Source organism: Trichoderma aggressivum, assembly GCF_033847375.1.
Source record: "Trichoderma aggressivum f. europaeum strain CBS 100526 chromosome Unknown scaffold_022, whole genome shotgun sequence".
In the NCBI taxonomy this organism is placed as follows: domain Eukaryota; kingdom Fungi; phylum Ascomycota; class Sordariomycetes; order Hypocreales; family Hypocreaceae; genus Trichoderma; species Trichoderma aggressivum.
In genome coordinates, this window is record NW_026946388.1 from 100,330 (window position 1) to 112,633 (window position 12,304).

General features: G+C 52.3%; 5 protein-coding genes across 5 annotated transcripts; 1 reads left to right on the forward strand and 4 right to left on the reverse strand.

The window, feature by feature from the left end:
- Positions 1 to 294: 294 nt before the first annotated feature.
- Positions 295 to 2,234, reverse strand: Triagg1_5860 (uncharacterized protein; the record flags this gene model as incomplete). Its single annotated transcript, XM_062900420.1, has 4 exons — positions 295 to 553; positions 623 to 726; positions 781 to 1,832; positions 1,919 to 2,234. 4 exons carry the CDS (start codon positions 2,232 to 2,234, stop codon positions 295 to 297), a joined length of 1,731 nt encoding a protein of 576 aa, XP_062755061.1.
- Positions 2,235 to 3,437: 1,203 nt separating this feature from the next.
- Positions 3,438 to 4,760, reverse strand: Triagg1_5861 (uncharacterized protein; the record flags this gene model as incomplete). Its single annotated transcript, XM_062900421.1, has 5 exons — positions 3,438 to 3,724; positions 3,786 to 3,898; positions 3,976 to 4,366; positions 4,421 to 4,483; positions 4,652 to 4,760. The coding sequence occupies 5 exons, from the start codon at positions 4,758 to 4,760 to the stop codon at positions 3,438 to 3,440; spliced, it is 963 nt and encodes a 320-aa protein (XP_062755062.1).
- A 1,123-nt stretch (positions 4,761 to 5,883) lies between these two features.
- On the reverse strand, positions 5,884 to 6,225 carry Triagg1_5862 (uncharacterized protein; the record flags this gene model as incomplete). Its single annotated transcript, XM_062900422.1, has 1 exon — positions 5,884 to 6,225. The coding sequence occupies one exon, from the start codon at positions 6,223 to 6,225 to the stop codon at positions 5,884 to 5,886; it is 342 nt and encodes a 113-aa protein (XP_062755063.1).
- Positions 6,226 to 8,491: 2,266 nt separating this feature from the next.
- On the reverse strand, positions 8,492 to 9,802 carry Triagg1_5863 (uncharacterized protein; the record flags this gene model as incomplete). The annotated part of the gene is made up of 1 exon (XM_062900423.1): positions 8,492 to 9,802. The coding sequence occupies one exon, from the start codon at positions 9,800 to 9,802 to the stop codon at positions 8,492 to 8,494; it is 1,311 nt and encodes a 436-aa protein (XP_062755064.1).
- A 1,302-nt stretch (positions 9,803 to 11,104) lies between these two features.
- Positions 11,105 to 11,587, forward strand: Triagg1_5864 (uncharacterized protein; the record flags this gene model as incomplete). The annotated part of the gene is made up of 1 exon (XM_062900424.1): positions 11,105 to 11,587. One exon carries the CDS (start codon positions 11,105 to 11,107, stop codon positions 11,585 to 11,587), a length of 483 nt encoding a protein of 160 aa, XP_062755065.1.
- Positions 11,588 to 12,304: the final 717 nt, after the last annotated feature.

Consider the following 12,304-nt stretch of genomic DNA (forward strand, 5'->3'; position numbering starts at 1 on the left):
GACTGGCTTGAGGTTGGAGCCTTGTTTGTCAACTGGGATGGCCAATCTCCCGCTTGAGAAACGGCATATACATGTTGTACAACTGCGTTTGTAAATTATTGAGCAAAGGATACGGCTTGGGCTGGATGGATTGCTTTTGCATATATAAGGCGTTGTATATATTACTACATGTACTACTAAGGTACCTATTCAGAACAGCGACAGGGGCATCGATTCTTATGGAAGAACCTCTCATCTATATATCCAATATCCAAGGGAAGACGTGCTGAAAAGAAAAAAAAAAAGAAAAAAAATCTACAGCTTCGACCTCACAGGCTGCGTCCCATTCTTCACCATCTCCTCGGCGTCCCTCTTGCTCCACTGCTTCATCAGCTTGCGGATAATCTTGCCGCTGGCCAGCTTGGGCACCTCGTCGATAAAAGTGACGCCGCCGACCAGCCGCTTGTGCTTGGCGACGCGCGTGGCGGTCCAGTCCTGGATGTCCTTGGGCGTGACTTTGCCCTTTGACGATGGCTGGATGACGACGTATGCGCGTGGCCATTCCTCCTCGTCGCTGTGATGGGTTTTTGGTCAGATGGTGGTTTCTTCTTTATTTTATTTTTTTTTGGGTAAGGGAACGTACAATTTGATTTCGACGACTGCTGCGTCGGCGACGTGTTCATTTTCTAAAAGGACGGCTTCGAGCTCGGCCGGGGCGACTTGCAGACCGTTGACCTTGATGAGCTCCTGTACATCAACCCCGTCAGCAACGATACGTGTTTTCGATATGACGCAACTGACCTTTTTTCGATCGACAATGGCAAACAGGCCTTGGCTGTCACAAACGGCAATGTCGCCAGTTCTGAACCAGCCGTCCTTGTCCAGACACTCTCGCGTTGCTGCCTCGTTCCTCCAATATCCCAAACACACGTTGGGGCCTCTGATGAAGAGCTCGCCAGGTGTTCCCACGCCAACCTCCTTGCCGTCATCGTCGAGCAGCTTGCATTCGCAGTTGGGAAGCAATCTGCCCACGGAGCCGCCGCTATCGCCCTCCAGCCCCTCGGGGAAGCTGATGCCGGTGCAAGTCAGCTCCGTCATGCCGTAGCCCTGCGTGATGCGCAGGTTGAGCTTCTTCTCGCACAGCACCTGCAGCTCCCTGGACAGGGGCGCGGCACCGCACGCGGCGTGACGCACGCTGGAGAGGTCGTAGCGCGCAGTCTCGGGCCGCTTGGCGAGCATGACGACGATGGGCGGCGCAATCTGCAGGTGGGTGATTTGGTAGCGCTGGATGGTGGCCAGGAAGTCCTCGTAGTGGAACTTGGACATGATGTAGATGGGCGTCAGCGTCTTGCCGGCGAGGAGACAGGCGTACAGCTGGCCGTAGGCGTGGTACAGCGGCAGCAGGCCGATCCAGCGGTTGCGCGGCTGGAGATGCCACTCGGGCTGCCTGTGGACGTGGCGGAGGTGGTTGGCCTGCTCGACGTTGGCGATGAGGCTGGAGTGAGGCACGCAGACGCCCTTGGGGAGGCCGGTCGTGCCGGAGCTGAAGTTGATGGTGGCGACGGTGGTGCGGGCCTCGGCCGCGGTCAACTCGGGCCATTGCCATCTGAAGGCGTCGTGGTGAGGGGCGAGCACGGATCGCCAGTCGGGGACGCCGTCTTGGACGGGGGTTTCCTCGTCGGAGAACTGGAAGATGCGGTTCTTGGGGATGCCGACTCTGGATGCGGCTTCGAGGACTTTGGGGAGGACGCTGGGGTGAGCGAGGACGGCCTTTGCTTCTGTGTTGTTGAGCTGGTAGCTGAGCTCTGTGGTGTTGGTGAAGAGGGTTGAGTTAGCTAGCTGTCCATGCTCATCTGTCCATACGAAATACTACTGCTACCGTCTTATATGTGGTGTGTGATTTATATAGGCATGTGTATATATATATGAGACAACATACCCTGAACCGTAAAGACGGGATTGGCACCGCTAAAGATGTAGCCCGAGCCCGTGAGGCCCAGATACGCAACGGGCACAAAGATGTGGTTCGGCGAGCACATCATGACCACGTCTCCCCTCTTCAAGCCCATCCGCTGCAGGCCGAGGCCCAGCCGCCGGATCCATTGCACCAGCTGATGCGGCGAGAGATTCTTGCTGGGGTCCTTGGCGTTGAACCAGATGGGCTCTTGGGAGAGTATCGATCCATTGCCGAAGAGATACGTCAGGAGGTTGGTTTGGGGGATGTCGACATGTTCGTATAAAGACTTGAACGGCATTGTGAGAGTGCGGGATAGACCAGGTTGAGGGGATGTGTGGTGTTGTATAGAGAGAGAGAGAGGGATGAAAGTCCAGCAAGGGCGCGGATCAAGTCAAATTCAACAAATCCATACACTATGAGAAGAAAAAAAAATAGAACCGGGATTCCCACTGGTGGGACTACTCTCTTCAAATGGGCTGCCCACCCTCTTAAAAGGATTGAGGCGATCGCCAACTCCCCCTCCCTCAACAAAAGGACGCCAACCCGCGGGAAGACGCACCGCAACCGAGGCTGCGCTTCTTTGTAGACGGCTCTTTTTTTTTTTTTTTTTTTTTTAAACCAAAGAGGCGAGGGAACCCCCCCCTGTCGGATCTTAGCTCTTGGCCAATCCAGCAATGGGCTGTGCGATGACCATGTCTGGCTAAAGTGGGAACCTGGAAAAAGCTGGGGTAAGACTACTAAGGACGGAAATAGTGCAAGAAAAGGGGAATAACAAGACAGAAAAAGCAAAGGGGAAACAAGAGGGGGGAAAAAAGAACAGATGCGGTGTAACTGATGGCAAGCGATGTTGTTATACAACTGTGGGATTTTTATTTGACTTTTTCTATTTCATCCATCTCAGCCTTTTTTCACTTTCTCGGGGAGCGGCTATCCGTGTCCGAGAGTCCGCGGGAGAGGATTCGGAGAGCATGGGGGAGCGTGGGGCTGTTTCGGAGAGAAAGAGGGGAAAGGGAGAGAGAGTCATGCAGGCGGTTGGAGAGACGGTTGGAGAGGGTTTAACCAAGGTAAAAGGTAAAGTCGAAGGGATTGACCCTTTATGCCTTTTATTGTTGGAGAACGGTTACACGTACCTTTTATCTGGAGTTCTGATTATAAGCGGCGTCAGCGGGTGTTGGCCCCAATAGGAAATTCCGTCTGGAACGGGCAAGGGATTACCTGAAGAGGAACATGAGTGTCAACGCCAAAAGCCAATTCGGTATGATGATGTGGGTGCGCATCTATTGAAAAGCACAACCGACAATGGTGGTGTAGAATACCCAACCAGGCATGTTGATGTCCCGCGTACATGGCTAGAGGATCTATGCTCGTACATGTATGCGTAATCCCATTCCTAAATCCTACAGCCCACATCGAGTTAGGTAGAGATCGATCCCGTCGAGTGTCGCCTACGAGAGCCCATCTCGCACTTTGAAAACCACCAAAACGACAATACAGAATACCCTCATACGCAGCTATACCCACCGTTGACTGCTAACCCAAAGCCATTGACAGAGCTGCTCAGTGACGACGCGAGAAACACGACGCCGTCGGCAATCTCCTCGGGCTGGCCCAACCTGCGCAGAGGCGTCTCTTTAACATGCTCGTCCAGCGAGCGATTCTCCATCTGGCTCTGGGCGCTGCTGCCCGTCGTGGGCGTCTCAATGTAGCCGGGACAGATGGCCTTGATGCGAATGTTGAAGCCCGAGTGCGAGACGGCGTCGGCTCGAGTGATGCCAATGACGTCTGCGTCTTTTGTCTCATGTCAGCGAAATCGTTCGTCGTGGGAAGTGACTGGTGAAAGGAGACTCACCGTACTTGGCGGCGGCGGAGGCAGTGTATTGGATGGAATAAAGCAGCTTGATGAGGCCGTGCAGCGACGAAACGTTGATGATGGAGCCCCGTCCTCGCGGTGGGCCGAGATCTCTGCCACAAGGTCAGGAAAACGAAACAACGATGGGGATGAAACTTGGGGGTTTTTTTTTTTTTTAGGTTTCCCTCACTCTTGGTCTTTCATGATATGGAGCTCCTCTTGTTGACAGAAATGGATGCCCCTCAGGTTGGTGCTGAGAACTTTGCTCCAGTCTGCCTCGTCCAGCTCGTCCATCTGTTCTGCCTCATCCAGCTCGTCGTTGACCTGCCCTGCCCTGCCCGTGACGCCGGCGTTGTTGACGGCAATGTCCAGCCGGCCAAACCGCTCGACAACCTGCGACAGCACGCTCTTGGCTTGCTCGGGCTTGCTGACGTCGAGCTCCAGCGGCATGACCTCGACGCCGGGCCATTGCCTCTGGACATTGGCCGCCACGGCTTCGAGGTCCCGGAGGTTGATGTCTGTGATGGCTAGCTTGGTGATGCCGTAATTGGCAAGGGCGTAAGCCGTCTGTTCTCCGATGCCTGCGAGAAATTACATGCAATACGTTAGAATGGTCGATACCAGCTACAACGAACCAATTGGCGGATGTTTCGGGGTTTCCCATTCGGACTTACCAGAAGCAGCGCCCGTCACGAAGGCTGAGCCTTGTAGAAGCGACGCCGCTATGGAGCTATATTTTGACAGGTTTGACACTGGGTTTTGGAAGAGAAAGACCTAACGGAAGGGTAAGAGACGAGGAAAAGGAGAAATGGACAAGCTGTTTGGTGCATTTTTACATCACCTCATGCAAAGGCGGAAAAACATACTGGGCCGGGTAAGCTGGAAGGAGGTATCATTGCCGGAATTGGGGGTATCAAAACTAGATGAAGAAATCAATGGGACGTTGACGGCCGCTATGGATGCTTGAAAGTACATGAATGAGTGTCCATGAACTGGATCTCCTTGTCCAGTTGAAATGTATGGTAAGGAAACCCACTATATCAACGGATAGTAACTATCCCTTTGAGTACTAAAGTAGGTACCCATGAAGGTGCGCTCTATGTACCTTCAACACTAAAGCCAATCAGACAAACAGATGTGAGAAAATCTCTACCAAAAGCAGTAAAAAAGCGGACACAGTACCTACGTACCTACTATTCTTGACCTAGGGGTGTCATCCAACCCGAATCTAACCCCGTATCGTAATATTCATAATACACATCAAAGATTTCGCCCGGATTACATACGTTTCCGAGGGCCGGGTCGGAGGGGATTACATAAGTACGTTTCCGAGGGCCGGTTCAGCATGTAAACACACACCGTTGGAGATACAACGGCGATTGGTGGATCAGCCGGGCCGCTCTGCTCCGCGGCTTCAAGCATCCGTTCCACTCCTGGCAACGGAAAACGCGACATGTATCCGAATTGAGGAGTGTGCATGAATGATTGATAAGATGATGTTATCTGCATTCGATAGTGTCAGAACTGACCATACGGGCAACTTCTCTCACTGAAGTAGGTGCTAGGAGCAAATAGACCACTTGTGTTGAAAATGCGAACATTGTATGACATCTTTGAGAAACATGGTCGCATGGGGTTATGGCTAGTGAATTGGACAGCGGGTCGTCCGCTGGCGTGGTCTTTTAGCTCAACCTGAATGCTTGGATAGTCAATCTCATTATACGCAGACGCAGACGCCAAGGTCGAAAGAGCATCACGAGTGGGATGGACAGAGGCGAGTATTTGTTTCACTGGTATTTATATTGGTTGGCCTGGCTTCGCTAATCAAAGACGAAGTGTATGCAGGCATCTGGAGTTGTAGCAGATAGGTACAAGAATGAAGCAGACCAAAACGCCACGGCGAGCCCGCGATTTCACAGGCTCAAGCCATCCCAAAACCCGCCCCGTCGGATCCAATGTACTTTGGAAGCAACAATGACATCAAGACTAGACGGAACAAAGGGGGAAAAACAAAGAGAGGCAAAAGAAAAGACACGACGTGGCATGTCAGGTCATGTCCAGTCAAGTCAAGTCAAGTCAAGTCAAGTCAGGCATTCAACTACGACTCGCTCGGCTTGGGCGGCTGGAAGCGCGCAATGGACTTCTGGATGCCCCTCTCCATGCCCTTGGCCATCTTCTCGAGCGGCAGCTTCTCGTCGAGCTTCTTGACGGCCCTTGCGATGGGCGGCTCGATGCGCTGGGCGGTGCGCTCGGCGGGGGAGCTGAAGTAGTTGATGTTGCGCTCCCAGCGAGGCGCCCACTTGTTGGTCTGGCGCTGCAGCTTCTCCTCGGCGCCGGGCATGGCCATGTACAGGGGGGCGAGGACGCCGACGCCGGCGGCGCTGATGCAGAAGATTTCGGTGGGCTTGGCCTTGGGGAGACGGGGGACGCGAGGAGCCATGATGGATTGATTGATGAGGTGATGCTGATGATGAACGGGGGGAGAGTTGTTGGAGTTTGTTGAGCACGGGGTTCTGCTGATGGAATCAAGAAGGAAAACAGACTGTGGCTTGGGAGTCTATCGATGTCACGTCAGCCTTGTCTGTGATGAGAAGACCAGAATGAAGCAATGATGAGACGAGAAAGACATACCTGTTGATGGAAGCGATGATGATGATGATGATGGTGATGATGATGATGATGATGATGATGAGGAATCAACGAGGCCAGACACGCACACACACACGCACGCAAACCCCCTCTTCTTGTTCCCTTTATATACCCCGGACTGAATCTCCGCCAGGGATGACACCACCCTCACGCGGCCACAAGACAAGGCAAATACGCCCGAGTACAAGGTGGCCAAGTCGACAGCGGGCGGGGTAGACTCGCAGTGACATGCAGAGACTTGGCTGACAATAGGAGGCAAAGTATCTGCAAGCGTCCGGAGGTACCAGGTTTCGCTTGCATCTGGGGTTGCGTTGGGTTGGAACCAAAGTTGGTGCGGAGAAGGGCTTGGGGGATTCACCGGAGGCTTGACTGTGACTGTGACTGTGACTGTGCAGTGTTAGCTGGGTGTCGGGGGAGGGCAGGTCTCTGGCGGCGGCAAAGCGTATGAGACGGTACACGCCGACTGTTAACGCGGTACAGTGTCGAGCTGGCAACAACTGCGTCGCATCAGCTTAGTACCTTAGTACCAGTACCGTACACCGTCATCAGCTCTCCATCTCCATGTCCATCTCCATCAATCAAGGCAAAAGCAACAAGCCACCGCATGCATCAAATCGCACCACACCACCAAACACACCACTCCCTCCCCTCGTCTCGTCCCGTCCAGGGTCGCAGCAGGCGCAAGCACAAGCACAAGCACATCCATCGCTCGCCTCAGGGCCAACGAACCCCGTGCCTGGCGCATTACTCAAAACGGGCACATCTCGAGCCTCACTTTCTTCTTCCCTTCCGCTTCCTCAACACCATTTCTTTCTTTATTCTCCAGCTTCCCATCCATTCCGGCACTTGACTTCACATCGCCCATCTCATCTCAAGGCCCCGCCCCCAGACAGGCGCTACTTTGGCTCGATGGATTTCGATGGACTCTGGCCCACTTCCCCAGACGGCACAACGATCCTTTTTCTGCTGCTCCCTTCTCCACCAAACCGAGTCCTGCTGTGTCCCCCCTTTTCGCTTTTCCCCTCCGTCTCTCTGTCGCTTCTTGACTAACGCGTACCCGTACTAGTAGTAGTACGGATGCTTTGGCTGGCATCGTTGGTGCTCACCGAGACAAGCGGAGTCTGTCGCTCTGCGCTCACCGTCGCCGCCGAGACAGAATCAGATGCTTGGATGGTTACGGTGAAGCACAACCTCCCGAGCATGCAGCCGAGCGTCATAATCTTGCCAAATCTTATGCGCCCTCTCCTCCGCACCAGGGAGATTTGCACAAGCGAACACTCAAGCAATGCCACACCAAATTCACAACTGCAGGTCGTATTTACCCCTCAGGCATCCCAACCCGTCGTCGCGCCACTCGTCATCCCATCAGCACGTTCACATTAGCTGAGCAGCGACACTAGGCCGAGTCCAGGCCATTTGCCTGAATTGCCTTGCTGCCCCCCCAGAGTTTCGCCCGTTGCTGGTGGCGACATGGTTGGTAAGAGACGTCCATGTGATTGGGCCAGCACCGCTGTCGCCTGTACCGCCTGGTCGAGTACTGGTTACGGGGGGTTACATTGGCCTGCCGAATTCAGCATGTACCTCGCGTGCCAGCAATGTACTCATTTGCCTTGGTTCATTGTCCCTTTTCCATTGTTGAATTTGCACGTGCAAAAATCAATTGTCTCGAACTCGTCGAGAAGCTGTTTGCCTACGGGGTGCACTACGACACTACGCCTAGTTTATCCAACCAGGTTGAAGCGAGGCGGCTGTCTTGTCACGGCGCATAATTCCTACTGCTTGGGATGTGCAATGGTAAGTTGGTACTCGCAGAGGTTGAATTATGTACTTCTTAGTGGTATAGTAAGGGAGTGGTCATTCTACATCCTCGTGCCGCGTATCCTCAATTGCATATACTATTCCCACATAACAGTGGATGCCTAGATATCCGCCATATCTCACTCTTTCAGCCAGCTATTGTCCAGCATTATATCCTGGAAAGAAGGAGCTATAGCATTATACATGTACAAGCAGAAATCCTCATCATCACAATCGCCGCCTCACTCCCTAGTTTTTTTTTACCACTCATCCACTTCATCCTCCTCCTCCTCTTCACCCTCTTCATTCCCCTCCTCCTCCTCATCGTCCTCCTCATCATCGTCCCCCTCTTCATCCTCTTCATCCTCTTCATCCTCTTCATCCTCTTCATCCTCTTCATCCTCTTCATCCTCTTCATCCTCTTCATCCTCCTCCTCACTATCGTCCTTCTCATCGTCCTCCTCTTCACCGTCCTCCTCTTCATCGTCCTCCTCTTCATCATCATCCTCCTCTTTATCCTCCTCCTCCTCCTCTTCATTCCCCTCCTCTTCATCCCACTCCTCTCTAACATCATCAATGACATGTAGCAGAATACTCAGCTTCATGTCGGCCTCGCCTCCAGCCTGGCGCCGCTCCTCGCTATCCTTATTGTAGCTTTCGGCTTGTTGAATGGCGGCCGTCTTGCTTCGTCTCGGCCCCAAATACTTAAGCGCGGCCTTCCCTGAGAGATATATGTCGTCCTCACATACCCCCTTGTACCTGCCATTGTGGAGGAACGCGTCGTTGTCATGCTCATGCTCGGGAGTTGGAGCTGTACTTTCCATGTCCATGAATGATTCCGGAGTCGCCTCTTGCGGTACTTCTTGTGACACCTCTTGAGATGGGGCGTCCTCTGGGTTGTCCTCTTCCGCGTCCTCAGCGTCTGTATCCGGTGCTTCGTTCATCGGACAGACGCTGTACAATTCCTTTAGTCCACTAAACTGCCGAAGGATGGCGTTTTGAGTCTCATGTATGCGACGTGGACTCGAACCGACGGCCAACTTTTGAACATCTCGCGCCCATCTGGCATTGGTCGTCACCATCTCGTACGCATCAGGACACATTCTTGCCAAGGGTTGCAGAAGAGTCCAGTCGAGCAGGGTAGTGCCTGGCCAAGAGATATAGAGGATGTCTCTGGCGGCCTTGTATCTCACGACACTGAGCGGGTGGTAGATACCATCCGGGTGTGGGCTGTGGCCCCATATGGTGATCGTATTGGGCAGGAGATGCTTCAGGATCAAGTTTCGAAATCCTCGGCTGACAGAGACGGCAGTCCGAGCTGCAGCCGTCGACTGGACGAGAGCCGAGTTAACTATTACCTCGCCGTGTATATGAGTCGTCAACTGTATGACCCTGTGGGATCCAATGACCATCCCCCATATTTGTATAAGGAGATCGGGAGGGAGGTTGCCGAATGACGGGACAAGTCCGTCTTGTCCTGTAGGCGTTGAGTTGTTGTATGCCCTTTTTCGAATGAGATCAAGCATACGGCGGTGAGCCGTAGGGCAGAATGATTCAGATGAGATGGCCATGGAGTTTTAATTGTGAAGTGATGTGTGTGCAAGTAAGAGTGAAGAAGTGTACGATGAGGAAGAAGAGGTACGGGGGACAAGCCGGGCAAACTTGTAGTCTCTTTTACGTTTGTTGATGAATTTCTTGATGGGAAATGCTTCGGACTGTTGAAATCTTTTATAAGAGGGCAAGATGAGCAGAAGCCACCTTTGGCCACCGCTCTTATTGCAATTTACGGTTCTAGAGAGATCCGAGTCTACATCTTATAAACGCCTTGCATACACACAACCTTGAAGTTGCCACATCCGTAAATTTGCTTTCTTAGCTGCCAAGATGGTGTTTGATATCGGCTTTATTCCACTTAGCCGATCACTAAGAGCGAACAGTTCTGTGAGGCACTGATAGAGTTTCATGTATCGCAGCGTTGAGGAAGCACCTCTCAGCACCTCTTACTTTGCGTCCATAAGTGTCCTGATGTATGGGTAATTGTTACTATTGTTTCTTTTTTTGGAATGCCTAACACTACGGCCATACTCCTCTTAGATCTACGAGAGTAATCAACGAGAGTTTAAGAGGCAGCTCTTTACATTATATGCAGCACCGATGAGGATTTAGATATGGTTGGGCGCAGGATCTAGAATAGTCTTCCTGAGAGACTGGGGTATCTAGAAGCCACTCCACCATTTCAGAAACCGTATTGGAGGCTGAACTTTGACAACTCACTCGCCATGAAGATTTCCATGTGTCCGATTTCTCTGGGCGCCACGTGTACTTGAAGCTTTCTCTGCCTATAATGGAGTTTGGAGAATAAATTTTGGAATTGAGTGGGCTGAGAATAGCCTTTTCACTCGGCATCGTGGGTATGACGGCATAGGTACCAGCAGAGGCCAGATAACAGAAAAATATAAAATTCTGTAAAGATAGCCTCACTCCTCCTGATCCACAGGACAAGTTGGGTACTTGTCCAGGCTGATTGGGAATCGTATTTGAGTAAAGAAGATGGGCTTTTCCCTCGTACTGTGCAAGTAGATGGGCGTGTTATACTTTGTCTCCATGTAGACAGATGGCAATACTCCATCAGGAACTCTACACACATCGTATGGGTCATGTTCCGAACTATATTCCGATCCAAGCCAGTGTCCACATCTGAGGCAGTATATGAACGCCCTCTATCCCACCAAATGTCTCCGTTTTCAATGCGTTCTTCTCCGCTAACTGACAACAACTGGAATCGTGCTGCACGCTTCTTCCCGTATACTACTAGGTACTTCAATACTCAACAGCCGTTCACATCAGGCCACCTATTTCGTCAATCTCTCAAAATGCCACCTTTCCCTCAACAGAGTGGACCTGCCTGCGTCCCGAGACGGGCGTCAGGCTTTGCCGGTCTGGGCCTGGGCCTGGATACGACGAATTCCACTCTTGCGGACTCGGATGAGCGACCGGGGTGCGATGAGTTCCAATTCTCGACCTTTTTGATAGGCAACTTGAGCATATTCTTCGGCGTCATCTTCCTTTTCATCATCGTGGGCTGGGCCAGCAAGGTCGAGCTCGGATGGGGTTGCCGACTTGTCTGCCGCTGCTTTGACAAGGCGCGAAACGCATTCACCAAGATGAAGAGCGTTGCGATGCGACGGAATGGTATCCCAGAGGATGTCAGCGATGCTGCTGCCGTGGCTACGAGAACTTTACCGACGGGTCATGGTCAAAAAGCTGCCAGTTCGTTGTCGGACGTTGAACTTGATGTTATGGGAACGCCGGTCGAAGTGCGGGTTACGGAGTGCACCGGCGAGGGGAAAGTGTGAGAGGAATTACAAGTGAATTGTCGTCGGACATTGATCAAGTCGCCGACGGGGTCGTTGTAATTGCAGGCCGGAGAGGTTGGAGAGGTCGGATGGTTGACCGACAGCCGACGGGATGTTTGTCTGACCTAGATGGATGGCTTGGGTTGTGGAGATGTCGGAGGTTTTTTTTTTTGGTGGTTTTGGATGGAGCAAAAAAAAAAAAAGATGCACGATGGGGGTTCACTAAATTGGATTGTAATTTCCAAGAATTATTTCTTGTTTTTTTCCTATTCTATTCAACCATTGGGTGATGTTATAGGAAAGACTGGAAGGAGTTGGGGCGCAATACAACTGGTAGATGTCTATCTATCGTCTGAATGGGATTTGAAGTTCGACAACACTTGCATTCGTGTTTGCATCAATCACATGTGTCATGACGGGGTAACATTGGGCACGAGCGACTTGATATTGCAGCGGAACATCGCCGTCGGCTCGTCGGGGAACTCGAGTGAAGTGTGTGCGACGAGACGAGGGCCCGGCGACCGACGACCCGAAGGGATTCCGACAGCCGGGGGTAGAGATGAGGCTAATGTGAGTCGAGATGCGTCTCCATCTCGGCAGGGCGGGTTTGGAAAAGTTGATGATGGTTTCTGGATCGATTTTTACATGGGTTGAAGCCATTAGATTAGTAGTTGTATTTGGAGATGCTCTCGAGACTCGACATCAATGAAAGCAGCA